Below are 26,733 nucleotides of genomic sequence, written 5' to 3'. Positions count from 1 at the left end.
TTTTTTTTTTTTTCTTTTTAAATGAGACGGAGTCTTGTTCCATCACCCAGACTGGAGTGCAGTGGCATGATCTCAGCTCACTGCAACCTCCACCTCCTGGGTTCAAGCAATTCGCCCACCTCAGCCTCCCGAGTACTTTGGATTACAGGTGCCTACCACCATGCCCAGCTAATTTTTGTATTTTTAGTAGAGACAGGATTTCACCATGTTGACCAGGCTGGTTTCGAACTTCTGGGCTCAGGCGATCTGCCTGCCTCAGCCTCCTAAAGTGCGGGATTATAGGCATGAGCCACCATGCCCAGCCTTCTCTTTACATTTTCATACATGTTTGTCCGTTGTTGCCATAGAAGTCTGCATGGTTCTGCTTTCCATGGCTGTACACAGTCACATCTTGTAATGTTCTGCCATTGACATCCGTCTGTCAGCAGTTCCTTTCTTCTTGCTCCCATTTAATTTCAGAGTACATCAAGATGGCGGATCAGTACGTCCCCGTCCCAGGAGGGCCTAATAACAACAACTATGCCAACGTGGAGCTGATTGTGGACATTGCCAAGAGAATCCCTGTGCAGGTAGATGGACCAGGGTGCCTGAGTGTGGTCTCTGAGTGTGGGGTGATGCCCCTTGGTTCTAGTTCAATTCCACAGTTCACAAGGGGCGGAGGGTCCAGGTCCCACAAGGCTCCAAATTCCTGGGCTGACATAACAGAAAAGAGTGTTCAAGTGATGCGAAGCACATTCTTTTTTAAAAAAAATTTTACAGACAGGATCTCGCCATGTTGGCCAGGCTGGTCTTGAACTCCTGGGCTCAAATGATCCTCCTGCCTCAGCCTCCCAAAGTGCTGGGGTTACAGGTGTGAGTTACTGTGCCCGGCTGGGAGGCATATTCTTGAAGGAAGATTGTTGCTCACCCCTTTCTGTGTTGCAGGCGGTGTGGGCTGGCTGGGGCCATGCTTCCGAAAACCCTAAACTTCCGGAGCTGCTGTGCAAGAATGGAGTTGCTTTCTTAGGTAGAGTGTATCCCCATCAGATACATGGGAATTGGGGCGTTGCTGGGACATTCTGCTGGGTCTGGCCCTCTTTCTACTCCTGTCCTGTAAAGCAGAGGTCCCTTTGATTTCCCACCTCACACTTTCATTGTGAGGAGTGAGTGAGTCCCAGGGCGGAAGGGCACACAGCTAATCTGCCAAGTCATGGAATTAGGAACTGCCCGCTTTTCAAAGGAAGACACACAGGCAGCCAACAAGCATATGGAAAAAAGCTCAACATCACTGATCATTAGAGAAAGGCAAGTCAAAACCACAGTGAGATACCATTTCTTGGCAGATTCTGATGAGATTGTGGAGAAAAGGGAACGCTTATGCACTGTTGGTGGGAGTGTAAACTAGTTCAACCATTGTGGAAAGCGTATGGCAATTCCTCAAAGAGCCAAAAATAGAACTACCATTTAACCCAGCAATCCTGTTACTGGGTATATACCCAGAGGAATACAAAATCATTCGACCATAAAGACACATGAACACGAATGTTTATTGCAGCACTATTCACAATAGCAAAGGCATGGAATCAACCTAAATGCCCATCAGTGACAGATTGGATAAAGCAAATGTGGTACATATACACCATGGAATACTACACAGCCATCAAAAATACTGAGATTATGTCTTTTGCGGGAACATGGATGGAGCTGGAGGCTGTTATGCTTAGCAAACTAACAGAAGAACAGAAAACCAAATATTACGTGTTCTCATTTATAAGTGGGAGCTAAATGATGAGAATACATGGACACAAAGAGGGGAACAGCAGACGCTACTTGAGGGTGAAAGGCGGGAGGAGGGAGAAAAGCAGAAAAATAACTATTGGGTACTAGGCTTAGTACCTGGGCGATGAAATAATCTGTATCACAAACCCCTGTGACATGAGTGTACCTGTGTAACAAATTTGCACATGTAATTATATCCATGTCCTTGTGTAGTTTAGGGGAATCATTTACTATCATGTAATACATCCCTGCTTCTCCTTACCTGTGGGTCTGAAAACAGTCTTGCCCAAATGTGAAGCAGCTCAGTGCGGATCAATACCTGATATTCACCTGAGGCGCAGCCGGGAGTCCCATGCCCATTGACATTTTCTTTGTCTGTGGGCTCTGAGTGCATATGGGCATCTGTCCTGTCTGACAGTCACCCAGGACTCTTATTATCAGTCTTAATTCCTCTGGAGGTTGATGATCCAGCCCACTGGACAAATCCAGCCCATGGCTTACCTTTGTAAATAAAGTTTTATTAAAACATGGTCGTGCTCATTCATTTATGTATTGCCTATGGCTGCTTTCACCCTACACTAGCAAAGTTGAGTCATTGTGACAGAGACCTGCAGGCTCACAAAACTGAAAGTATTTCCCATCTGGCTCTTTATAGAAAGACTTTGCTAACCTATGGTCCGGCTCTTTGAGCGCCTAGCTTACCTCTTTGATCTAGCTTTCTGCCTCCCCGCCAAAGTGTATTTTGTGTATGCCACTGTAGCCTAGGTTGTAACTCACAACAGGTTTACAATCCACATGTGTTGAAAGTTGACTGATGCAACAGCAGACTAACAGACTTTTTCCTTCCCTAACGTGAGGTTAAGCTCCTTGAGAGCTGGAACCAGAGAATTTTCTCTGTCATCTTCTCCTCACCTGGCCCCACCACCATGCACTCGGTCGGCACTCAGCCTCGAGGGTCTTGTGACTGACCAGATTCTGCTTCCCTTCTTGTCCCCAACTCCTCAGGCCCTCCCAGTGAGGCCATGTGGGCCTTAGGAGATAAGATCGCCTCCACCATTGTCGCCCAGACGCTGCAGGTCCCAACCCTGCCCTGGAGTGGAAGCGGTAAGGGACCCTGAGCTTCCCTCTGGGGGAGCTTCTCAGCCCAGTCTTGGTAATGTGAACAATCAGGGTGACAGAGGTATGCTTGTAACAATTCTTTCTGTTACAAATGTTACTTTTAGTTTTTAGTCACTAGCAAAATATTTTAAAATTTTAAGTTAGTAAACAAGTGGTATAATTTATTGTAAGCAATTTAGAAAACACAAGAGATACAAAAAAGAAATGGAAATCATTCATAATCCTATGACCCAGTGTTGAACATGTATTACACTGTGGGTATCTACCTTTCTAACATTTTTCTTGGCATATTATTAAAAAAAAAAAAAAAAAAAAAAAAGACAAATCTTAGTCAGTGGCTCAGGCTCATGTTTGTAATTCCAGTGCTTTAAGAGGCTGAGGGAGGAGGATCACTTGAAGCCAGGAGTTCAAGACCAGCCTGGGCAACATAGCAAGACCCCATCTCTAGACAAAGTAAAAAAAAAAAAAAAAAATTAACTGGTTGTGGTGGTGCATACCTGTAGTCCCAACTACTCAGGAGGCTGAGGCAGGAGGATAGCTTGAGCCTAGGAGGTTGAGGTTACAGTGAACTATGGTGGCACCACTGCACTCCAGCCTGGGTGATGAGACCCTGTCTTTAAAAGGAAACAACAACCCATCCTACATTTCCTAGTTTGTGACTTTTTTTTCCCCACTAATGAATATCTTTCTATGTAAAAAATATACTTTATACCATTTAAGATGCCTGCATAGGATTATTATGTCTTACGGATGTATCATAATTGACTTAACAGTCCTCATAGTTAAATAATTTAGATTGTTTCCAATTTATTTTTTCTTTCTTTTTTTCTTTTTTTTTTTTTTTGAGACGGAGTCTCGCTCTGTCGCCCAGGCTGGAGTGCAGTGGCGCGATCTAGGCTCACTGCAAGCTCCGCCTCCCGGGTTCATGCCATTCTCCTGCCTCAGCCTCCCGAGTAGCTGGGACTACAGGCGCCCGCCACCTCGCCTGGCTAATTTTTTTTTTTTTTTTTTTTGTATTTTTAGTGGAGGCAGGATTTCGCCGTGTTAGCCAGGATGGTCTTGATCTCCTGACCTTGTGATCCACCTGCCTCGGCCTCCAAAAGTGCTGGGATTACAGGCGTGAGCCACCACGCCCAGCCTATTTTTTCTAATTTAAAAAATATTCAAAGGAATGGAGCTTTGATAATCTTACAGCTAAATTTATGTGTGCATTTTAATAATTTTCTTAGGATGAATTCCTAACAGTGGAATTTCTAGGACAAATTAAAAAATAAGTAGGACAGTCTCAGAAGTTTCCTATTAAATTTGATTTTTTTTCCCCTAAAAGTTGAACTTTAAATTTGGGATGGAAAATTGACTTTCATTTGTTAAATCTTTGCATGGTTTTGGGAAATAATTATTCACATATAAATGATTCCATAATGTAGAATTGGGATTTTTTTTGGATTTAGATTGATATGGCTGTTGTTGGTAGACTCAGTCTGAGTGTCTTTCCTTTTTTGTTGTTTTGTTTTTGAGACAGGGTCTCACTCTGTCACCCAGGCTAGACTGTAGTGGCATGATCATGGCTCACTGCAGTCTTGACCTCCTGGGCTCAAGTGATCCTCCTGCATCAGCCTCTCCAGTAGCTGGGGCTACAGGCCCATGCCACCATGCCTGGCTAATTATAAACATTTTTTTGTAACGACAAGGTCTCACTATGTTGCCAGGGTTGGTCTTAAACTCCTGGGTTCAAGCGATCCCCCCACCTCAGCCTCCCAAAGTGCTGGGATTATAGGCATGAGCCACCGCGCCTGGCAGTTAGTTTCTTAAGCTTGATTTCTCGTTCAAGGTTGGGTTAGTTCTTGAGGAAATGAAAAGCCATTGTGAGAAGCTGAAGGGAGTGTCTGTATTCCACTGGTCCAGAAGCCCAGGTCTAGCACTACGTCAGGAGGGAGAGGCCCTGTGGTTTCTGGGTTGTGTGTGTTTCTCCTGGATTTGGGAGGAATCAGCTTTCTTTGTGACTCTCCAGGCCTGACAGTGGAGTGGACAGAAGATGATCTGCAGCAGGGAAAAATAATCAGTGTCCCAGAAGATGTTTATGACCAGGGTTGTGTGAAAGACGTAGATGAGGGCTTGGAGGTAAATGCAGAGCCTGCGGGGGCCAGGGGGGCCGGAACCGAACTGCCTCTGTCCTGGTAGCGGTTGGCAACTGGCTAACCTCTAAAGAGGTCTGTTTGTCCCTTTGCATCCAGGCAGCAGAAAAAATTGGTTTTCCATTGATGATCAAAGCTTCTGAAGGTGGCGGAGGGAAGGGAATCCGGAAGGCTGAGAGTGCGGAGGACTTCCCGATCCTTTTCAGACAAGTGAGCAGTTCTTGCTGTGTCTTTTCGCATCTGTCTTTGGGAATTGTTTGTGGGCTGCCAGATTATTTCTCTTAGCGTTATTCTGTGACTGTCAAGAAGACATTTGTAGGAGCTGGATGTATTGTTGTATCGTATTTTGCAACAAATGTGTACATTTTTACTCAGAAAAGCCCATGGTTTTGTGTTGATCTTGACAGCATCTTTTAGGTAGTTCAGGTCTATAAATCAGGGTATCTAGAAATGATTTCAGAGATACAGGATCAAAATAGCTGTTTGTGACAATTTTGGCCTATAGAGGAATGGCATATTTTATAAATTTTAGTACTCTTAGTATTTCTAATGTTTGTAGATGATCTATTTTATTTTATTTTTGAGACAGAGTCTCACTCTGTCATCCAGGCTGGAGTGCAGTGGCACGATCTCAGCTCACTGCAACCTCGGCCTCCCAGGTTCAAGTGATTCTAGTGCCTCAGCCTCTCGAGTAGCTGGGATTACAGGCGTGTGCCACCTCACCCAGCTCATTTTTGTCTTTTTAGTAGAGACAGAGTTTCACTATGTTGGCTGGACTGGTCTCAAACTCTTGGCCTTGAGTGATCCGCCCACCTTGGCCTCCCAAAGTGCTGGGATTACAGGTGTGATCCACTGCGCCCTGCCTGATCAATTTTAACTGTAGGAACAAATGGCATATATACTTACTGGTAGCTAGTTTTCTTCTTTTAAAACGTTATGTCTGTTATTAGCAATGTTTAGAAAACATTTATACTGACAATCTTCCCATTCTTAAAGCTAACTATTTTAATATTTCTAGGTTTTCTTCTAGACCTTCTTCATATGTATATTTTAAAGAACTGTATTCAGTCTACACAAAATTTTGTTCTGCATTTAAAATATTTCAAATTGTAGATCATGAATATTATTATGTTATTCCAGCCCTGGCAATTATTTTGATGATTACTCAATATTTTATGTGTGGCACTAGCCTTATTTATGAAACCTTTCCTTTTTTGTTAAATGTTTAGCTTATTTCCACTTTGTTATTATGAATAATAACACTGTAGTATAATATGATATTTAGTACTATAAATAACACTTAGCTATTTTTTTTCCTCTTCTGAATTTTTTTCTTGGATAAAGACTTGGGGAGAAAGACTTAGTTAAATAGCATGCACTTTACATGCACTTCCATTTTTCTTTTTTTTTTTTTTTGAGACAGAGTCTCGCTATGTCGCCCAGGCTAGAGTGTGGTGGCACGATCTCTGCTCACTGCAAACTCCGCCTCCCGGGTTCACGCCATTCTCCTGCCTTAGCCTCCCAAGTAACTGGGACTACAGGCGCCCGCCACCACGCCCAGCTAATTTTTTGTATGTTTAGTAGAGACAGGGTTTCACCATGTTAGCCAGGATGGTCTCAATCTTCTGACCTTGTGGTCCGCCCGCCTTGGCCTCCCAAATGACTGGGATTACAGGCGTGAGCCACTGCACCCAGCCTTTACATGTGCTTTCAAATGCATATCAGTACATTGCTTTCTAGGAGTTTTACTGATTATACCACTCTTGGTATAATATGTGAGTGTTGTATAAAGCAGCAGTTTCACTATCACTGTATCTCTGTTGGAGTATACAGGTGTTTTGGGGATTTGGGTGGGGGGAAGAATTGATATTAAAAGGCAAGTTGAAGCAGCAGTACAAAAAATTCATGTCTATCCTTCACCCAGTTTCACTCGTTAATATTTTTCATATAACTTTGCAACTAAGAGATTAACGTGGGCACTTTTCTGTTCAGTAAACTCCACACTAGATTGAATTTCATCAGTTTTTGCACTAATGTCCCTTTCCTGTTGCAGGATGCATTCCTGGATTCCATATTGCATTAGAGGTCATACAGATTTTAAAGCTTTTTTGCTTTTTAAAAATAGACTTTATTAGAGCAGTTTTAGGGTCACAGCAAAATGGAGCAGAAAGAATAGAGAGTTCCCACATACCCCAGGCCCTCATGTGCACACAGACCCCCAAGCTTTTTTATTTTACTTACATGAGTGCACTATGAATATGTTCGTCATGTAGAGAGTCAATCGAGTCAGCAATGTGTTAAGAATAAAAAAGGAAAAACCCTTTTCCCCCATCACCTTCCGACTTTCCTTTCTCAGATGTAACCACTGTTAGCAGCTGCCAGAGGGGGTCTCCTTTCAGCACCGTCACTGTATATACTTTTACATAGACATTCATACAGTTGTTTTATTATTTTTTGCGTGAGTTCATCCCATACATTATTGCAAATTACTTTTTTAAAACTTAATTTGTCTTAGAAATCATTGTGCATGAATACTTTTCACATTGTCTTTGAGAATCTCTAGAAGACATGCCTATAAAACAATGCCTTTCAGCTCTTAACAGGATGAAGTAAGTTTGTCCTTAGATTCCAGCCGGGAGAGCTAGCTGAGAAAGTGCAGTAAGTGGAAGAAAAAGACAACCACAGATTAGTGTGTTTTGGTCCCATTTTCATTCAAAGAAACTTTCTATGTATGTGTCGCTATATGCATAGAAGAAAGCCAGTTTGGACACCAAACTCTTAACAATACATTATCTTTAGGGGATGTGATTGTGGGGAGATTTTACCATTTCACAAAGTTTGACTTAAAAAGAGAATATGTTGCAGGTAGTGACTATCTGGGACTGGTGGTGCAGATGATAAGGGAATTTACCAAGACAATTGTAGGTAAAGAAAGGCAGATTTATTGGAGGAAGTATGAAAATATGTTGCAAGATTGCAACAGGCAGCACAGCCAAGAAGGGGCTGTCCTCAAAGAGGCAAGGGCTGGTGGGAGGTTTTATAGGGTGGTGCTGGAGGAGGGGCTATGAGGTTGTTATGTCCTGGGGTTGTTTGTGATTAGTCATCTCTTAAAGCAGTTGTTCATTGTTCTTTCCCACCTGGGGCCGTCCGCCACCTGGGGCCCCTTTCTCATTACTTACTGTGGAGTCAGGACTCCACAGAATATTATATCTTTGAGACAACAAAAGTAAAAGATCAGCAGAGTCCTGGATGAGTACCCTAAACACATCACTGCCTTTGTTTTATGTTCTCTCCTGAGAACTTCCAGAAGCTTCCAGAGCTGGTTTCCCCATGAAGATCAGGCTGCTCTGCTTCCCCCGACAGGTACAGAGTGAGATCCCAGGCTCGCCCATCTTTCTCATGAAGCTGGCCCAGCATGCCCGTCACCTGGAAGTTCAGATCCTCGCCGACCAGTATGGGAATGCTGTGTCTCTGTTTGGTCGCGACTGCTCCATCCAGCGGCGGCATCAGAAGATTGTTGAGGAAGCACCGGCCACCATTGCCCCGCTGGCCATATTCGAGTTCATGGAGCAGGTACACTTCTTTTTTTTTTTTTTTTTTTTTTTTGAGACGGAGTCTTGCTCTGCCGCCCAGGCTGGAGTGCAGTGGCCGGATCTCAGCTCACTGCAAGCTCCGCCTCCCGGGTTTACGCCATTCTCCTGCCTCAGCCTCCCGAGTAGCTGGGACTACAGGCGCCCGCCACCTCGCCCGGCTAGTTTTTTGTATTTTTTAGTAGAGACGGGGTTTCACCATGTTAGCCAGGATGGTCTCGATCTCCTGACCTCGTGATCCGCCCGTCTCTGCCTCCCAAAGTGCTGGGATTACAGGCTTGAGCCACCGCGCCCGGCCGGAGCAGGTACACTTCTTAGAGCCCAGGCAGCAGCTTCAGAGAGAGCTCTCTCAGCTTAGAGTCAGGAAGAACTTTCTATGGTCAGTGTGGCCGGTTGGTGGCATGGGTGCCTAACAGGAGGGAGGAGGGCCCATTCCAGAGGTGATTTCAGCATCACACAGGTTTATTGGATTAGCCGGTCTGTGAACTCCCCAAATATTTCTTTTCTTTTTTGAGACAGAGTCTCACTGTGTTGCCCAGGCTGGAGTGCAGTGGTGCGATGATAGTTCACATCAGCCTGTAACTCCTGGGCTCAAGTGATCCTCCCACCTCAGCCTCCCGAGTAGCTGGGACTACAGGAATATGTCGCCATGTCTGGCTAATTTAAAAAAAATTGTTTTTTGTAGAGACAGAGTCTTGCTATGTTGCCCAGGCTGGCCTTGAACTCGTGGCCTCAAGTGATCCTCCCGTCTTGGCCTCCTTAAGTTCTAGGGTGACAGGCATGAGCCACCACACCTGGCCAGTCCCAAAATATTTCACACATAGCAGGTGCTGAGTCTGCATTTGGTGAAGGAACTGATAGTCACCATTTATAGTTCCCTGAAAAGACCTCTGGAACGCCCTTGGCCTCTTTCTGTTTCTTCACAGTGTGCCGTCCGCCTGGCCAAGACCGTGGGCTATGTGAGTGCAGGGACAGTGGAATACCTCTACAGCCAGGACGGCAGCTTCCACTTCTTGGAGCTGAATCCTCGCTTGCAGGTGGAACATCCCTGCACGGAAATGATCGCTGACGTCAATCTGCCGGCTGCCCAGCTACAGGTGAGAAAACGGGCTCAGGGCCTTGGGACTTCTCCGCCCTGGGTCGGGGGTCCATGTGCTGCTCCCATTAGTCCATCGCGCCCATCTCTTGGCTGACTGTCCCAGGGGAATGACTGGCCAAAGAGCACTTTGAGAAATCTGTAAAAGCTACAGTTCTCCCTGGGAAAATATCTTCTATACAATTTCAGGGCATTCATAGACCTAGAGAAATGTTTCTTAACCTTTTTATCATTATCACTCCCTGCAAGGATCCTTTGGACACATTTTATATCCTAATCCCTTCTTGTGAAATTTTAATATCACAGATATACCACATATCTGTTTGGATATTATAGATATATCTGTGCTTTATTCATGAAAAGAGTGAGTTTTTTTCACTCCCAAGAACAAATATTTGTCTCTTCAGAGGCAGTATCACCCTTGTTAAGAATATGTGACCCAGAGTTATAAACTCTTGGGTTAAAGGGAACTCTAAATTTTTTTTTATTTTTAATTTTTATGGGTATATAGTAAGTATATATATTTACAGGGTGCAAGAGATTTTTGTTTTTGTTTTTGTTTTTTTGAGACAGAGTCTTGCTCTGTGGCCCAGGCTGGAGTGCAATGGCACTATCTTGGCTCACTGCAGCCTCCGCCTCCCAGGCATGCAGTGTGTAATAATCACATCAGAGTAAATGGGTATCCGTCCCCCTCCAGCATTTATCCTTTCTTTGTGTTATGGTGTTGTGAATATTCCAATTATACTCTTTTAATTTTAAAATGTACAATAAATTATTGTTGACTGTAGTCGCCCTGTTGTGCTATATCAAATACTAGGCCGTATTCATTCTATTAATCACTACATTTTTGCACCCATTAACCATCCCCGCCTTCCATGCCCCTCTCTCTTCCTTTCCAGCCTCTGGTAGCCATCATTCTACTCTCTGTGTCTGTGAGTTCCGTTGTTTTAATTTTTAGCTCCCACAAATGAGTGAGAACATGCAAAGTTTGTTTTTCTGTGCCTGGCTCATTTCATTTAACATAATGTTTTCCAGTTCCATCCATGTTGTTGCAAATGATGGTCTCATTCTTTTTTCATGTCTGAATAGTATTCCATTGTGTGAAGGTACCACATTATCTTTTTTCTTTCTTTCTTGTTTTTGAGATGGAGTCTCACTCCGTTGCCCAGGCTGGAGTGTAGTGCGATCTCAGCTCACTGTAACCTCCACCTCCTGGGTTCAAGCAATTATCCTGCGTCAGCCTCCCTAGTAGTTGGGATTACAGGTGCATACCACCATGCCCAGCTAATTTTTGCATTTTTGGTAGAGATGGGGTTTCACCATATTGGCCAGGCTGGTCTCAAATTCCTGACCTCAGATGATCCGCCCACCTCAGCCTCCCAAAGTGCTGGATTACAGGCATGAGCCACTGTGCCCAGCCTGTACCACATTTTCTTTATCCAATCATCTATTGATGGACATTTAGGTTGATTCCAAATCTTGGCTATTGTGAATAGTGCTACAGTAAACATGGGAGTACAGATATCTCTTCGATATACTGATTTCTTTTCTTTTCAGTATATGTTTAGCAGTAGGATTGCTAGATTGGTGGTTCTACTTCTAGTTGTTTTTTTTTTATTATTATACTTTAAGTTCTAGGGTACATGTGCACAACGTGCAGGTTTGTTACATATGTATACATGTGCCATGTTGGTGTCCTGTACCCATTAACTCGTCATTTACATTAGGTATATCTCCTAATGCTATCCCTCCCCCGCCCCCTCCCCACAATAGGCCCCGGTGTGTGATGTTCCCCTTCCTGTGTCCAAGTGATCTCATTGTTCAGTTCCCACCTATGAGTGAGAACATGCGGTGTTTGGTTTTCTGTTCTTGTGATAGTTTGCTCAGAATGATGGTTTCCAGCTGCAACTATATCCCTACAAAGGACACAAACTCATCCTTTTTTATGGCTGCATAGTATTCCATGGTGTATATGTGCCACATTTTCTTAATCCAGTCTGTCATTGATGGACATTTGGGTTGATTCCAAGTCTTTGCTATTGTGAATAGTGCTGCAATAAACATACATGTGCATGTGTCTTTACAGCAGCATGATTTATAATCCTTTGGGTATATACCCAGTAATGAGATGGCTGGATCAAATGGTATTTCTAGTTCTAGATCCTTGAGGAATCACCACACTGTTTTCCATAATGGTTGAACTAGTTTACAGTCCCACCAACAGTGTGAAATTGTTCCTATTTCTCCACATCCTCTCCAGCACCTGTTGTTTCCTGATTTTTTAATGATCGCCATTCTAACTGGTGTGAGATGGTATCTCATTGTGGTTTTGATTTGCATTTCTCTGATGGTGAGTGATGATGAGCATTTTTTCATGTGTCTGTTGGCTGTATGAATGTCTTCTTTTGAGAAGTGTCTGTTCATATCCTTTGCCCACTTTTTGGTGGGGTTGTTTGCTTTTTTCATGTAACTTTGTTTGAGTTCTTTGTAGGTTCTAGATACTAGCCCTTTGTCAGATGAGTAGATTGCAAAAATTTTCTCCCATTCTGTAGGTTGCCTGTTCACTCTGATGGTAGTTTCTTTTGCTGTGCGGAAGCTCTTTAGTTTAATTAGATCCCATTTGTCAATTTTGGCTTTTGTTGCTGTTGCTTTTGGTGTTTTAGACATGAAGTCCTTGCCCATGCCTATGTCCTGAATGGTATTACCTAGTTTTCTTCTAGGGTTTTTATGGTTTTAGGTCTAACATTTAAGTCTCTAACCCATCTTGAATTAATTTTTATATAAGGAGTAAGGAAAGGATCCAGTTTCAGCTTTCTACTTATGGCTAGCCAATTTTCCCAGCACCATTTATTAAATAGGGAATCCTTTCCCCATTTCTTGTTTTTGTCAGGTTTGTCAAAGATCAGATGGCTATAGATGTGTGGTATTATTTCTGAGGGCTCTGTTCTGTTCCATTGGTCTATATCTCTGTTTTGGTACCAGTACCATGCTGTTTTGGTTACTGTAGCCTTGTAGTATAGTTTGAAGTCAGGTAGTATGATGCCTCCAGCTTTGTTCTTTTGGCTTAGGATTGTCTTGGCAATGTGGGTCTTTTTTGGTTTCATATAAACTTTAAAGCAGTTTTTTCCAATTCTGTGAAGAAAGTCATTGGTAGCTTGATGGGGATGGCATTGAATCTATAAATTACCTTGGGCAGTATGGCCATTTTCACAATATTGATTCTTCCTATCCATGAGCATGGTATGTTCTTCCATTTGTTTGTGTCCTCTTTTATTTCACTGAGCAGTGGTTTGTAGTTCTCCTAGAAGAGGTCCTTTACATCCCTTGTAAGTTGGATTCCTAGGTATTTTATTCTCTTTGAAGCTATTGTGAATGGGAGTTCATTCATGATTTGGCCCTCTGTTTGTCTGTTACTGGTGTATAAGAATGCTTGTGATTTTTGCATCTTGATTTTGTGTCCTGAGACTTTGCTGAAGTTGCTTATCAGCTTAAGGAGATTTTGGGCTGAGACGATGGGGTTTTCTAAATATGCAATGATGTCATCTGCAAACAGGGACAATTTGACTTCTTCTTTTCCTAACTGAATACCCTTTATTTCTTTCTGTTGCCTGATTGCCCTAGCCAGAACTTCCACCACTATGTTGAATAGGAGTGATGAGAGAGGGCATCCCTGTCTTGTGCCAGTTTTCAAAGGGAATGCTTCCAGTTTTTGCCCATTCAGTATGATATTGGCTGTGGGTTTGTCATAAATAGCTCTTATTATTTTGAGATACGTTCCATGAATACCAAATTTATTGAGAGTTTTTAGCATGAAGGGCTGTTGAATTTTGTCAAAGGCCTTTTCTGCATCTATTGAGATAATCATGTGGTTTTTGTCTTTGGTTCTGTTTATATGCTGGATTACGTTTATTGATTTGCATATGTTGAACCAGCCTTGCATCCCAGGGATGAAGCCCATTTGATCTTGGTGGATAAGCTTTTTGATGTGCTGCTGGATTCGGTTTGCCAGTATTTTATTGAAGATTTTTGCATCGACGTTCATCAGGGATATTGGTCTAAAATTCTCTTTTTTTGTTGTGTCTCTGCCAGGCTTTGGTATCAGGATGATGTTGGCCTCATAAAATGAGTTAGGGAGGATTCCCTCTTTTTCTATTGATTGGAATAGTTTCAGAAGGAATGGTACCAGCTCCTCCTTGTACCTCCGGTCGAATTCGGCTGTGAATCCATCTGGTCCTGGACTGTTTTTGGTTGGTAGGCTATTAATTATTGCCTCAATTTCAGAGCCTGCTATTGGTCTATTCAGGGATTCAACTTCTTCCTGGTTTAGTCTTGGGAGAGTGTAAGTGTCCAGGAAATTATCATTTCTTCTAGGTTTTCTAGTTTATTTGCGTAGAAGTATTTATAGTATTCTCTGATGGTAGTTTGTATTTCTGTGGGGTCGGTGGTGATATTCCCTTTATCATTTTTTGTTGCATCTATTTGATTCTTCTCTCTTTTCTTCTTTATTAGTCTTGCTAGCGGTCTATCAATTTGATCTTTTCAAAAAACCAGCTCCTGGATTCATTGATCTTTTGGAGGGTTTTTTGTGTCTCTATCTCCTTCAGTTCTGCTCTGATCTTAGTTATTTCTTGCCTTCTGCTAGCTTTTGAATGTGTTTGCTCTTGCTTCTCTAGTTCTTTTAATTGTGATGTTAGGATGTCAATTTTAGCTCTTTCCTGCTTTCTCTAGTGGGCATTTAGTGCTATAAATTTCCCTCTACACACTGCTTTAAATGTGTCCCAGAGATTCTGCTATGTTGTATCTTTGTTCTCGTTGGTTTCAATGAACATCTTTATTTCTGCCTTCATTTCGTTATGTACCCAGTAGTCATTCAGGAGTAGGTTGTTCAGTTTCCATGTAGTTGAGCGATTTTGATTGAGTTTCTTAGTCCTGAGTTCTAGTTTTGATTGCACTGTGGTCTGAGAGACAGCTTGATATAATTTTTGTTCTTTTACATTTGCTGAAGAGTGCTTTACTTCCAACTATGTGGTCAGTTTTGGAATAAGTGTGATGTGGTGCTGAGAAGAATGTATATTCTGTTGATTTGGGGTGGAGAGTTCTGTAGATGTCTATTAGGTCCGCTTGGTACAGAGTTGAGTTCAATTCCTGGATATCCTTGTTAACTTTCTGTCTCGTTGATCTGTCTAATGTTGACAGTGGGGTGTTAAAGTCTCCCATTATTATTGTATGGGAATCTAAGTCTCTTGTAAGTCTCTAAGGACTTACTTTTTGAATCTGGGTGCTCCTGTATTGGGTGCATATATATTTAGGATAGTTACGTCTTCCTGATGAATTGATCCCTTTACCATTATGCAATGGCCTTCTTTGTCTCTTTTGATCTTTGATGGTTTAAAGTCTGTTTTATCAGAGACTAGGACTGCAACCCCTGCTTTTTTTTGTTTTCCATTTGCTTGGTAGATCTTCCTCCATCCTTTTATTTTGAGCCTTTGTGTGTCGCTGCATGTGAGATGGGTCTCCTGAATACAGCAAATTGATGGGTCTTGACTCTTTATCCAATTTGCCAGTCTGTGTCTTTTAATTGGACCATTTAGTCCATTTACATTTAAGGTTAATATTGTTATGTGTGAACTTGATACTGTCATTATGATATTAGTCAGTTATTTTGCTTGCTAGTTGATGCAGTTTCTTCCTAGCATCGATGGACTTTACATTTTGGCATGTTTTTGCAATGGCTGGTACCGGTTGTTCCTTTCCATATTTAGTGCTTCCTTCAGGATCTCTTGTAGGGCAGGCCTGGTGGTGACAAAATCTCTAAGCATTTGCTTGTCTGTAAAGGATTTTATTTCTCCTTCACTTATGAAACTTAGTTTGGCTGGATATGAAATTCTGGGTTGAAAATTCTTTTCTTTAAGAATGTTGAATATTGGCCCCCACTCTCTTCTCGCTTGTAGAGTTTCTGCCAGGAGATCTGCTGTTAGTCTGATGAGGAGCTTCCCTTTGTAGGTAACCCAACCTTTCTCTCTGGCTGCCCTTAACATTTTTCTTTCATTTCAACTTTGGTGAATCTGACAATTATGTGTCTTGGAGTTTCTCTTCTCGAGGAGTATCTTTGTGGCATTCTCTGTATTTCCTGAATTTGAATGTTGGCCTGCCTTACTAGGTTGGGGAAGTTCTCCTGGATGATATCCTGCCGAGTATTTTCCAACTTGGTTCCATTTTTCCCGTCACTTTCAGGCACACCAATCAGATGTAGATTTGGTCTTTTCACATAATCTCATATTTCTTGGAGGCTTTGTTCATTTCTTTTTACTCTTTTTTCTCTACATTTCTCTTCTTGCTTCATTTCATTCATTTGATCTTCAGTCACTGATAATCTTTCTACCAGTTGATCGAGTCAGTTACCGAAGCTTGTGCATTTGTCACGTAGTTCTCATGTCATGGTTTTCATCTCTATCAGTTCTTTTAAGGTCTTCTCTGCATTGATTATTCTAGTTATCCATTCATCCATTCTTTTTTCAAGGTTTTTAGTTTCTTTGCACTGGTTACGTAGTTCCTCCTTTAGCTCTGAGAAGTTTGATTGACTGAAGCCTTCTTCTCTGAACTCGTCAAAGTCATTCTCCGTCCAGCTTTGCTCTGTTGCTGGCGATGAGCTGCATTCCTTTGGAGGGGGAGATGTGCTCTGATTTTTTGAATTTCCAGCTTTTCTGCACTGCTTTTTCCCCATCTTTGTGGTTTTGTCTGCCTTTGGTCTTTGATGATGGTGACGTACTGATGGGGTTTTGGTGTGGGTGTCCTTTCTGTTTGTTAGTTTTCCTTCTAACAGTCAGGACCTTCAGCTGTAGGTCTGTTGGAGATTGCTTGAGGTCCACTCCAGACCCTGTTTGCCTGGGTATCAGCAGCGGAGGCTGCAGAATATTGCTGAACAGTGAGTGCTGCTATCTGATTCTTGCTCTGGAAGCTTCATCTCAGGTGTACCCCACCATGTGAGGTGTGAGGTGTTGGTCTGCACCTAGTGGGGGATGTCTCCCAGTTAGGCTACTCAGGGGTCGGGGACCCACTTGAGCAGGCAGTCTCCATTCTCAGATCTCAACCTCCGTGCTGGGAGAACCACTGCTCTCTTCAAAGCTGTTGGACGGGGACTTTTACATCTGCAGAGGTTTCTGCTGCTTTTTGTTTAGCTATGCCCTGTCCCCAGAGGTGGAGTCTACAGAGGCAGGCAGGCCTCCTTGAGCTGCGGTGGGCTCCACCCAATTCGAGCTTCCTGGCAGCTTTGTTTATCTACTTAAGCCTCAGCAATGGCGGGCACCCCTCCCCAGCCTCCCTGCCACCTTGCAGTTAGATCTCAGACTGCTGTGCTAGCAATGAGGGAGGCTCCATGGGCGTGGGACCCTCTGGGCCAGGTGTGGGATATAATCTCCTGGTGTGCCGTTTGCTAAGACCCTTGGTAAAGCGCAGTATTAGGGTGGGAGTTACCCGATTTTCCAGGTGTTGTGTGTCTCAATTTCTCTTGGCTAGGAAAAGGAATTCCCTTCCTCCTTGCGCTTCCCAGGTGAGGCGGTGCCTCGCCCTGCTTCAGCTCTCGCTGGTTGGGCTGTACCCGCGGACCAGCATCAGCTGTCTGACACGCCCCAGTGAGATGAATCTGGTACCTCAGTTGAAAATGAAGAAATCACCCATCTTCTGTGTCACTAATGCTGGGAGCTGGAGGCTGGAGCTGTTCCTATTCGGCCATCTTGGGCACCCATCTACTTCTAGTTTCTTTTTTTTTTAGTAGAGACGGGGTTTCACCGTGTTAGCCAGGATGGTCTCGATCTCCTGACCTCGTGATCCGCCCGTCTCGGCCTCCCAAAGTGCTGGGATTACAGGCTTGAGCCACCGCGCCCAGCCTACTTCTAGTTTTTTTGTGGAACCTCCATATTGTCCTCCATAGTGGTTGTACTAATTTTGAGTCCTACCAACAGTGTATGAGGGGCCCCTTTTCTCCACGTCCTTGCTAGCATTTCTTTTTTTTTTCTTTTCTTTCTTTCTTTTCTTTCTTTTTTTTTTTTTTTTTTTTGAGACTGAGTCTTGCTCTGTCACCCAGGCTGGAGTGCAGTGGTGTGATCTCGGCTCACTGCAACTTCCACTTCACAGGTTCAGGCAGTTCTCCTGCCTCAGCCTCCTGAGTATCTGGGACTATAGGCGCATGCCATGATGCCCAGCTAATTTTTGTATTTTTAGTAGAGACGGGATTTCACTGTGTTAGCCAGGATAGTCTTGATCTCCTCACCTTGTGATCCACCCGCCTCGGCCTCCCAAGGTGCTGGGATTACAGGCTTGAGCCACCATGCCTGGCCGCTAGCATTTCTTTTTTTTTTTTTTTTTTTTTTTTTTTTTTTGAGACGCTAGCATTTCTTATTGCCTGTCTTTTGGATAAAAGCCATTCTAACTGGAGTGAGACGATGTCTCATTGTAGTTTTGATTTGCATTTCTCTGATGTTCAATGATGTTGAGTGCCTTTTCATATGCCTGTTTGCCATTTGTATGTCTTCTTTTGGGAAATGTCTATTCAGATCTTTTGTCTGTTTTTAATGGGATTCATTAGACTTTTTCCTACTGAGTTGTTTTAGCTTCTTTTTTGTTTTTGAGACAGAACCTTGCTCTGTTGCCCAGGCTGGAATGCAGTGGCATGATCATGGGTCACTGCAGTCTTGACCTCCTGAGCTCCAGTGATTCTCCCACATCAGCCTCCTGAGTAGCTGAGACTACAGGTGTGCACCACCATGCCCAACTGACTTTTTAAAATTTTTTGTAGAGATAAGGTCTCGCTATGTTGTCTAGTGGTCTCAAACTCTTGGGTTCAAGCAACCCTCCCACCTCAGCCTCCCAAAGTGCTGGTGTTACAGGCATGAGTCACCCTGCTCATCCTTGAGGTGCTTATGTATTCTGGTTATTAATCCCTTGTCAGGTGGATAGTTTGCAAATATTTTCTCCCATGCTGTGGGTTGTCTCTTCCCTTTGTTGATTGTTTCCTTTGCTGTGCAAAAGTTTCTTAACTTGATTTGATCCCATTTGTTCCTTTTTTGCTTTAGTTGTCTGTGCCTTTGGGGTATTACTCAATAAATTTTTGCCCAGACTGACATTCCCAAGAATTCCCCGAATGTTTTCTTCTAGTAGTTTCATAATTTGAGGTCTTAGATTTAAGTCTTTAGTTCATTTTGATTTGAAGAATTTGATTCTTCATTTATGATTCGACATATGGATATCCAGTTTTCCCAGCGCCATTTATTGAAGAGACTTTTTTCCCACTGCATGTTCTTTGCAAATTTGTCAAAAATGAGTTCACTGTAGATGTATGGATTTGTTTCTGGGTTCTCTATTCTGTCCTGTTGGTCTATGTGTTTGTTTTTATGTCAGTGCCACCCTGTTTTGGTTACTGTAGCTCTGTAGTATAACTTCTAGTCAGGTAATTTGATTCCTCCAGTGTTTGTTCTTTGTACTCAGGATGGTATTGGCTATTCTGGGTCTTTTGTGTTTCCATATAAATTTTGGGATTTTTTTTTTTCTATTTCTGTAAAGAATGTCATTGGTATTTTGATAGGGATTGCATTGAATCTATAGATTGCTTTGGGTAATACAACCATTTTAACAATACTGATTCTACCAAACCATGAACATGGAATATCTTTCCATTTTTTTGTGTTCTCTTCAATGTCTTACATCAATGTTTTATGCTTTTTATTATCAAGACCTTTTACTTCTTTGGTTAAGTTTATTCCAGGGATTTTATTTTATTTGTAGCTATCATAAATGGAATTACTTTCTTGATTTTTTTTTCCAGACCGTTTGCTCTTGGCATATAGAAATGCTACTGATTTTTGTATGTTGATTTTGTATCCTGTAGATTTACTGAATTTTTTTTTTTTTTTTTATCAATTTGAATAGTTTTTTGGTGGATTCTTTAGGTTTTTCCAATTTTAAGATCATATCATCTGTAAACAAGGATAATTGGACTTCTTCCTTTCCAATTAGGATGTCCTTTATTTCTTCTCTAAATTGTTTTTATTGTTTTCTTCCTTCCTTCTTTCTTCCCATAATGGGATCTCATTATATTGCCCAGGCTGGTCTCCCTCCCTTCCTCTTTTTCTTCCTTCTGCAGAATTAAAAAAATTTTTTCTCTATTTTTTTTAGTTTGAAAGATTTCAAAAAAGTTGCAAGAATGATACAATTAACACCCATACACCCTGCATGTAGATCCATCAGTTGCCACATTTGCTTTGCCTCTCTTCTGTCTGTTTGTATAATTTTAGGGGGCGCAATCATTTTTTTTTTTTTTTTTTTTTTTTGAGATGGAGTCTCTCTCTGTCACCCAGGCTGGAGTGCAGTGGTGCGATCTTGGCTCACTACAACCTCCACCTCCCAGGTTCAAGTAATTCTTCTGCCTCAGTCTCCCGAGTAGCTGGGATTATAGGTGCACGCCACCACACCCAGCTAATTTTTGTATTTTTAGTAGAGGCAGGGCTTCACCATGTTGGCCAGGCTGGTCTCAAACTCCTGACCTCAATTGATCAGCCCACCTCGGCCTCCCAAAATGCTGGGATTACAGGTGTGTGTCATTGTGCCTGGCCATGGGCTCAATCTTTTGAGCAGTGGTTTGAGTGAAACTTCGTAACATATGGCCTCTGAATACTTCATTCTAAGGGCCCCCTAGAACAAGAACATTCTGGTCCAATACCCTAGTGCAGTTATGACACTTGAGAAATAAGCATTGATACCACATCTATATCTAACATATACCATTCACATTAAATATTTTCCCTGTTGTTCCAATAATGTCTCTTTTTTTTTTTTTTTTTTTTTTTGAGACGGAGTCTCACGCTGTTGCCCAGGCTGGAGTGCAGTGGCGCGATCTTGGCTCACTGCAAGCTCCGCCTCCTGGGTTCCCGCCATTCTCCTGCCTCAGCCTCCTGAGTAGCTGGGACTACAGGCGCCCGCCACCGCGCCCGGCTAATTTTTTGTATTTTTAGTAGAGATGGGGTTTCACTGTGGTCTCGATCTCCTGACCTTGTGATCCGCCCGCCTCGGCCTCCCAAAGTGCTGGGATTACAGGCTTGAGCCACCGCGCCCGGCCCCAATAATGTCTCTTTATGGCTGTTTTTTGTTTGTCTCTTAAGTCCAGGATCCAACCCGGGGTGACATATTCCATTTTATTTTCATGTGTCTTTAATCTCTTTAATCTGAAAGCATTCCATAGTCTTTTTTCATCCTTGACATTGGCATTAATTTTTTTTTTTTTTTTTGTGATGGAGTCTTGCTCTGTCACTCAGGCTGGAGTGCAGTGGTACCATCATGACTCACTACGGCTTCAACCTCCCACGCTCGAGTAATCCTCCTTCCTCAGCCTCCTGAGTAGCTGGGACCACAAGTGCAAGTCACCATGCCCGGCTAATGTTTTTTTAATTTTTTCTGTAGAGATGGGGTCTCATTATGTTGCCCAGACTGGTCTCCAACTCCTAGGCTCGAGTGATCTGCCTGCTTCGGCCTCCCAAAGTGCTGGGATTACAGGCATGAACACTGGCATTTTTGAGGAGCTCAGGCAGAATGTCCCTCACTGTGGATTTCTCTGATGTTTCTTCCTTGTTCAATTCCTGCTACACTTTTTGGCAGAATGCTACACAGGTGTTGTGTCCTTAATACATCCCATCATGAAGCATGCTAACTCTGATCATTTGGTTAAGCTGGTTCCATAATTGTCTATTTTTTACCAATTCTTCATGTCCAGTTTCCTGTTTGGGTACCCTTTACAAAAACCTCCTTTAACTCTACAGCCAACATGGTTACTTCTCACCTTCCCTAGCTGTAAAAGTCTAGTGCGTGTATTACTTAATGCATGTATTTTCTTGTGTGATGTCCTTTCATAAATATTTTTCCTTTTCCCAAATGTACTATTTGCTCCACCATGAAAGATTCATGCCTTATGGCTTTTTCTTTCTTTGGCTTTCTGGCCACAGTAGAGCACCATGTTGTCTATAGAGTAGTGTCTGTATATCCTAAATCATTGACTGAACCTCTATTGCATCTACCACTGTGCCTGGTGTTTTGGGGCCGTGTTCTGGTAGGGCTGACAGTCTGTGGGTTGGATCTCTTGATTTTAGATCGCCATGGGCGTGCCACTGCACCGGCTGAAGGATATCCGGCTTCTGTACGGAGAGTCGCCATGGGGAGTGACTCCCATTTCTTTCGAAACCCCGTCAAACCCTCCCCTCGCCCGAGGTCACGTCATTGCCGCCAGAATCACCAGTGAAAACCCAGATGAGGCAAGTTATGCGGGCCCCTGTGTTTTCACCATCTCAGATCTCCCAGCATGTGGGGACCCTGGATGTTGGCCTGAGAAGAGACACCCATAAGCTATCCAGGCATCTCAGTTTACAAATGGGGAAACTGAGGCATGGGAAGGGACAGGCCATGGTTTATTGGATTATTGGATTTATTGGATTTTTATTTATTTTTATTCTTGTTTTTGTGAGATGAAGTCTCACTCTGTCACCCAGGCTGGAGTGCAGTGACGCGATCTTGGCTCACTACGACCTCCGCCTCCCAGGTTCAAGCGATTCTCCTGCCTCAGCCTCCCAAGTAGCTGGGATTACAGGTGCCCGCCACAATGCCCGGCTAATTTTTGTATTTTTAGTAGAGACGGGGTTTCACCATATTGTCCAGGCTTGTCTCGAACTCCTGACTTCGAGTGATCCTCCCGCCTTGGCCTCCCAAAGTGTTGGGATTACAGGCATGAGCCACCGCACCCAGCTGGATTTATTGGATTTTTGGATTATTGCCAGGCTCTGGGCCGAGCCTTCCCGTGTCTCAGTGCTCTCTTATAGGAACTCCTGCTGCTGGACATTGTCACCCCACATGACAGGCAAAGAGCCTGGGGTAACTTGCTTCCTGTCTCTTGTCTGGGACCTGCTGAGACCCGTCAGTGGATTCCAAAAGCCATGCCTATCTTTGGGACAAGCAGCCAGGTTTAGAACCCTAGTCCTTGGATTTCTGGCCCCGTGTGCTTTTTGCCACAGTATAAAGTCTGGCTCATTGTAGACAGTCCCTTTGTGACTTGGTCTTACTTGGGTCTTAAAAAACAAACCAACTGGCATCCCTTACAGTTTACATGCATAGCAACCATTGATTGTCACAGGACTCATCAATCTACTACAACTTAATGGCTTAATTATTACAGTCAGGAACCTGGGGGTAAGAGAGGGTACACCTCCACCCCTTTTAATTAAATAATTTTAAGCTAGGGTAGCTGCATTCATTTGGGGTTCTTGGCTGTGAACCAAATACCGACTCTGGTGGACATGCAAAGGGGGAATTTTTTGGAGGGATGATGGCTAGTTCCCAGGTTCCTGGGAGGATGGAGGACCAGGTATGGTAACAGCCCAGGCACTTGGGTCTCTCCATCTCTCACCTCTACATACCTCTCCCAGAAACCTTCATCCCTTAGTTCAGGAGCCCTAATCCCAGTGACAGGTGCCATGTCCACCCACTCTTACCAAAATTGTACTCAGAGGCAGACGGGCCATTCCCCCAGAGGGGATCAGGTGTGTGTTGGCAGCAGCCTGGCCGATGGGGTGAGGAAGACGGGGATGGAGGGAGGGAGGGAAGAAGGGGTAGAAAAGGAAGGAGGGAAGGGGGAAGTGAGGAAGGAAGAAGGGAGAGAGAGAGGGAGAGAGGGAAGGAGGAAGGAAGGAGAGAGGAAAGGAAGGAAATACCGATGAAATGGCCCCTTCCCAGCAGCAAGGGCCCTGCCTGGGGCGCCCTAGATTTCTTCACCTGCAGAGGTTTTCATGATCCAGAATTGGAAATCTAACCTGTCTTCACTGTTATTTAAATTTTTATTTTCAAAACGTCAATCATGTAAAGTCAGAATGTCCCTTCACCCAGCTCCAATCGTCATCAACATTCGCCCATTTAACACCTGCACTGCCATCTCTGTCCCAACTCACTTATTTTGTTTATTTATTTATCTAGAGACAGGGTCTTGCTCTATCACTCAGGTGGGAGTGTAGTGGCATCGTCGTGCCTCACTGTAGCCTAATCTCCTGGGCTCACGAGATCTTCCTGCCTCAGCCCCACAAGTATCTGGGAGTACAGGTGTGTGCCACCACACCTGGCTAATTGTTTTTATTTTTTGTAGAGATGGGGTCTCCAGATGTTACTCTGGCTGGTTTTGAACTCCTGGGCTCAAGTGATCCTCCTACCTCTGCCTCCCAAAGTGCTGGGATTACAGACATGAGCCACTGCGACTGATCCAACTTGGTTATTTTTTTACAGCTAAAAAAAATAAGGATTATAGGCATTGAGGTGCTCATATGGGTACACCCATGAATAGATACATCCATGCCTGTAACAAGAGATATCAGTGTTTTATTGAGTACCCTAAGCTTTTGGTTAGGGTAGGGGTTCTTGGGTTTTCCCAGGACTGAATTCTGATGAAAATATATCTGGAGTAGTGATTTCTTCTATTTTGCGTTTTCTGTCCGGACTCCAGGGGTTTAAGCCGAGCTCCGGGACTGTCCAGGAACTGAATTTCCGCAGCAGCAAGAACGTGTGGGGTTACTTCAGTGTGGCTGCTACTGGAGGCCTGCATGAGTTTGCGGATTCCCAGTTTGGGCACTGCTTCTCCTGGGGAGAGAACCGGGAAGAGGCCATTTCGTCAGTATCTCTCTCCCTTCCTTCTTTTCTTTCCTTCCTTCCTTCCTTCCTTCCTTCCTTCCTTCCTTCCTTCCTTCCTTCCTTCCTTCCTTCCTTCCTTCCTTCCTTCCCTCCCTCCCTCTCTCCCTTCTTCCCCTCTTCCTTCCCTCGCTTTTTCCTCCCTTCCTTCCTTCTTCCCTTCCTCTCTTTCTTCCTTCCTTCCTTCCCTTCCATTGTCTTCCTTCCTTCCTTCCTCCCCTCTTCTGCCCTCCCCTCCCCTTCCATTCCCTCCCCTCCCCTCTCCTCCCCTTCCCTTCTTTCCTCCCTTCCTCCCTGTCTTCCTGTCTTCTTTCTTCCTCCCTTCCTCCCTCCTTCCTTCTTTTCCTCCCTTCTCTGCTTTCCTCCCCCTCCCTTTCTTCCTCCGTCTTTCCTTCCTTCCTTCTTTCCTTCCCTTCCCACTTCCCCCTTTTCCCAATTCCTTCCTTTAAGAAACTAAAAGGTCCCCTGGGGCTTCAGATACAGTTGCATTTGAGGAGACCCAGAAAAGTAAATCACAGGGTAGGCCCCATTTTAAATACCCTGTGCTTGAAATTCAAGATCAAAACCTATGAGTGCACCATGTCATTTGGTCTTGAGCTCATAAGAGGTCTAGCTTGAAGGAGATCTAAAGATCGTTCAAGGAGTACCCAAAGGTTAAAAGGTGCTAAGTACTATAGCTGAAGAAAGGGGGAAGGAAGCTCCTTTACATTTAAACCTTATCGGTAGTTCCCTAATTGGTTGTATTTCATGTGGAAGACTAAATTTTAAGGAGTGTGTCCTGCTGTGAACCACCCACCACCGAGGCCTGTGACAGCAGCCCCATGTCCCCAGCTCAGCCAAGTCCTCCCATGCTTGTGATAGTTTCTGCAGAGCTGAGAAGCCCACATTGACAGAGGGACCCCCAAATTCTGACACACCACATCCAACACTTGCCCTGACTTGACATGGGTGTGGAAAGGTAGAAAACTAGTTTACTTTGTAATTAAAGGTTTTTGTGTGGGTAAATAACTGCCCTTCGGAGTGAAAAAATCCCAAAGGCCTTAGCATTAAAATCTGGCCTGGGGCACTTAGCCATGAATTGAATTGAGTTGGGCAGTTTTGATGATCAGGCTTTCTTTGCCAGCTTAGAATAATTAATTTTAATCATGCTTAGTGAAAAATTGAGATCCTTGAAGTTTATGGAAGATTGCAGCAAAAAGGGCTTAATGGGACGCGGGAGACAGGTCAGCCAACCCAGACCCCTCCGAGTGAAGTGACCTGTGGCTTGTCACGTGCTACGAGTGGACCAACTGCAACTTCAACAGAACTCATAGGCAGAAATTCCAGCTTTTCTTATTGCTCTTAGTGAGAGTCCAGCAGGGGGATCAGCTCTCCTGGTTTTCCTGGCACTAGTTTCTCAGGCTGAAGGACTTCTCAGTGCTAAAATGGGGACCGCCCAGAGGAAACTGGGACAAGCCACGCACCCGTGAGGCCAGCGGGTTAACTCAGACCCGGCTTCCAGACCCACAGGTGACTCATGGCCTGTGGATACCCTTGGTTTACCTCATTGGGTCTTCATTTTCTCACCCCCAAAATGGGGTCATCAGTGTCCTTCCCTGTTACCTGCTGACAGCACACAGGATGCTGCAAGACATGAAAACTTTCTCGGCTAGGCACAGTGGCTCATGCCTGTAATCCCAGCAGTTTCGGAGGCCACGGCGGATCACTTGAAGCCAGGAGTTTACGACCAGCCTGGCCAACAGGACGAAACTCTGTCTCTACTAAAAATACAAAAATTAGCGGGGCGTCCTGGTGGCCACCTGTAATATCAGCTATTCAGGAGGCTGAGGCAGGAGAATTGCTTGAACCTGGGAGGTGGAGGTTGCAGTGAGCTGAGATCATGCCATTTCACACCAGCCTGGGCAACAAGAGTGAAACTCCATCTCGAAAAGAAAAAAAGGGGGCTTGGTGGCTCACGCGTGTAATCCCAGCACTAAGTTCGAGACCATCCTGGGCAACAAGACTGAAACCCCATCTCTACTAAAAATATAACAATTAGCCAGGCATGGTGGTGGGCGCCTGTAATCCCAGCTACTTGGGAGGCTGAGGCAGGAGAATCACTTGAACCTGGGAGGCGGGGGTTGTAGTGAGCTGAGATTGTGCCACTGCACTCCAACCTGGGCGACAGAGTGAGACTCCGTCTCAAAAGAGAAAGAAAGAAAGCTTTCTCTCCCAGAAGAAGAGGTATTCAGATACCTGCCCACACTCACCGTGAAGCCATAGGGAGTAGAGGTTTAGCCATTTGTGTTTTTTTTCAGGTGGAGTTTCGCTCTTGTTGTCTAGGCTGGAG

At 44.0% G+C, this 26,733-nt stretch overlaps 1 protein-coding gene across 5 annotated transcripts in view; it reads left to right on the top strand.

The window, feature by feature from the left end:
• LOC105493456 (acetyl-CoA carboxylase beta) overlaps window positions 1-26,733 on the top strand; it is a 166,463-nt gene that overhangs the window by 60,701 nt on the left and 79,029 nt on the right. For all 5 annotated transcript variants that reach the window (XM_071071168.1, XM_011761132.3, XM_011761128.3 and 2 more), the window contains 9 exons: window positions 460-569; window positions 925-1,006; window positions 2,764-2,862; window positions 4,889-4,998; window positions 5,112-5,222; window positions 8,376-8,585; window positions 9,529-9,699; window positions 21,833-21,994; window positions 24,223-24,386. In XM_071071168.1, coding sequence (XP_070927269.1) covers window positions 460-569; window positions 925-1,006; window positions 2,764-2,862; window positions 4,889-4,998; window positions 5,112-5,222; window positions 8,376-8,585; window positions 9,529-9,699; window positions 21,833-21,994; window positions 24,223-24,386 — 1,219 coding nt within the window. The remainder of the gene's footprint in view (window positions 1-459; window positions 570-924; window positions 1,007-2,763; window positions 2,863-4,888; window positions 4,999-5,111; window positions 5,223-8,375; window positions 8,586-9,528; window positions 9,700-21,832; window positions 21,995-24,222; window positions 24,387-26,733) is intronic.

This window comes from Macaca nemestrina, chromosome 10 (assembly GCF_043159975.1).
Source record: "Macaca nemestrina isolate mMacNem1 chromosome 10, mMacNem.hap1, whole genome shotgun sequence".
NCBI classification, from domain to species: Eukaryota; Metazoa; Chordata; class Mammalia; order Primates; family Cercopithecidae; genus Macaca; species Macaca nemestrina.
This window is presented reverse-complemented; position numbering and strand designations above follow the sequence as displayed.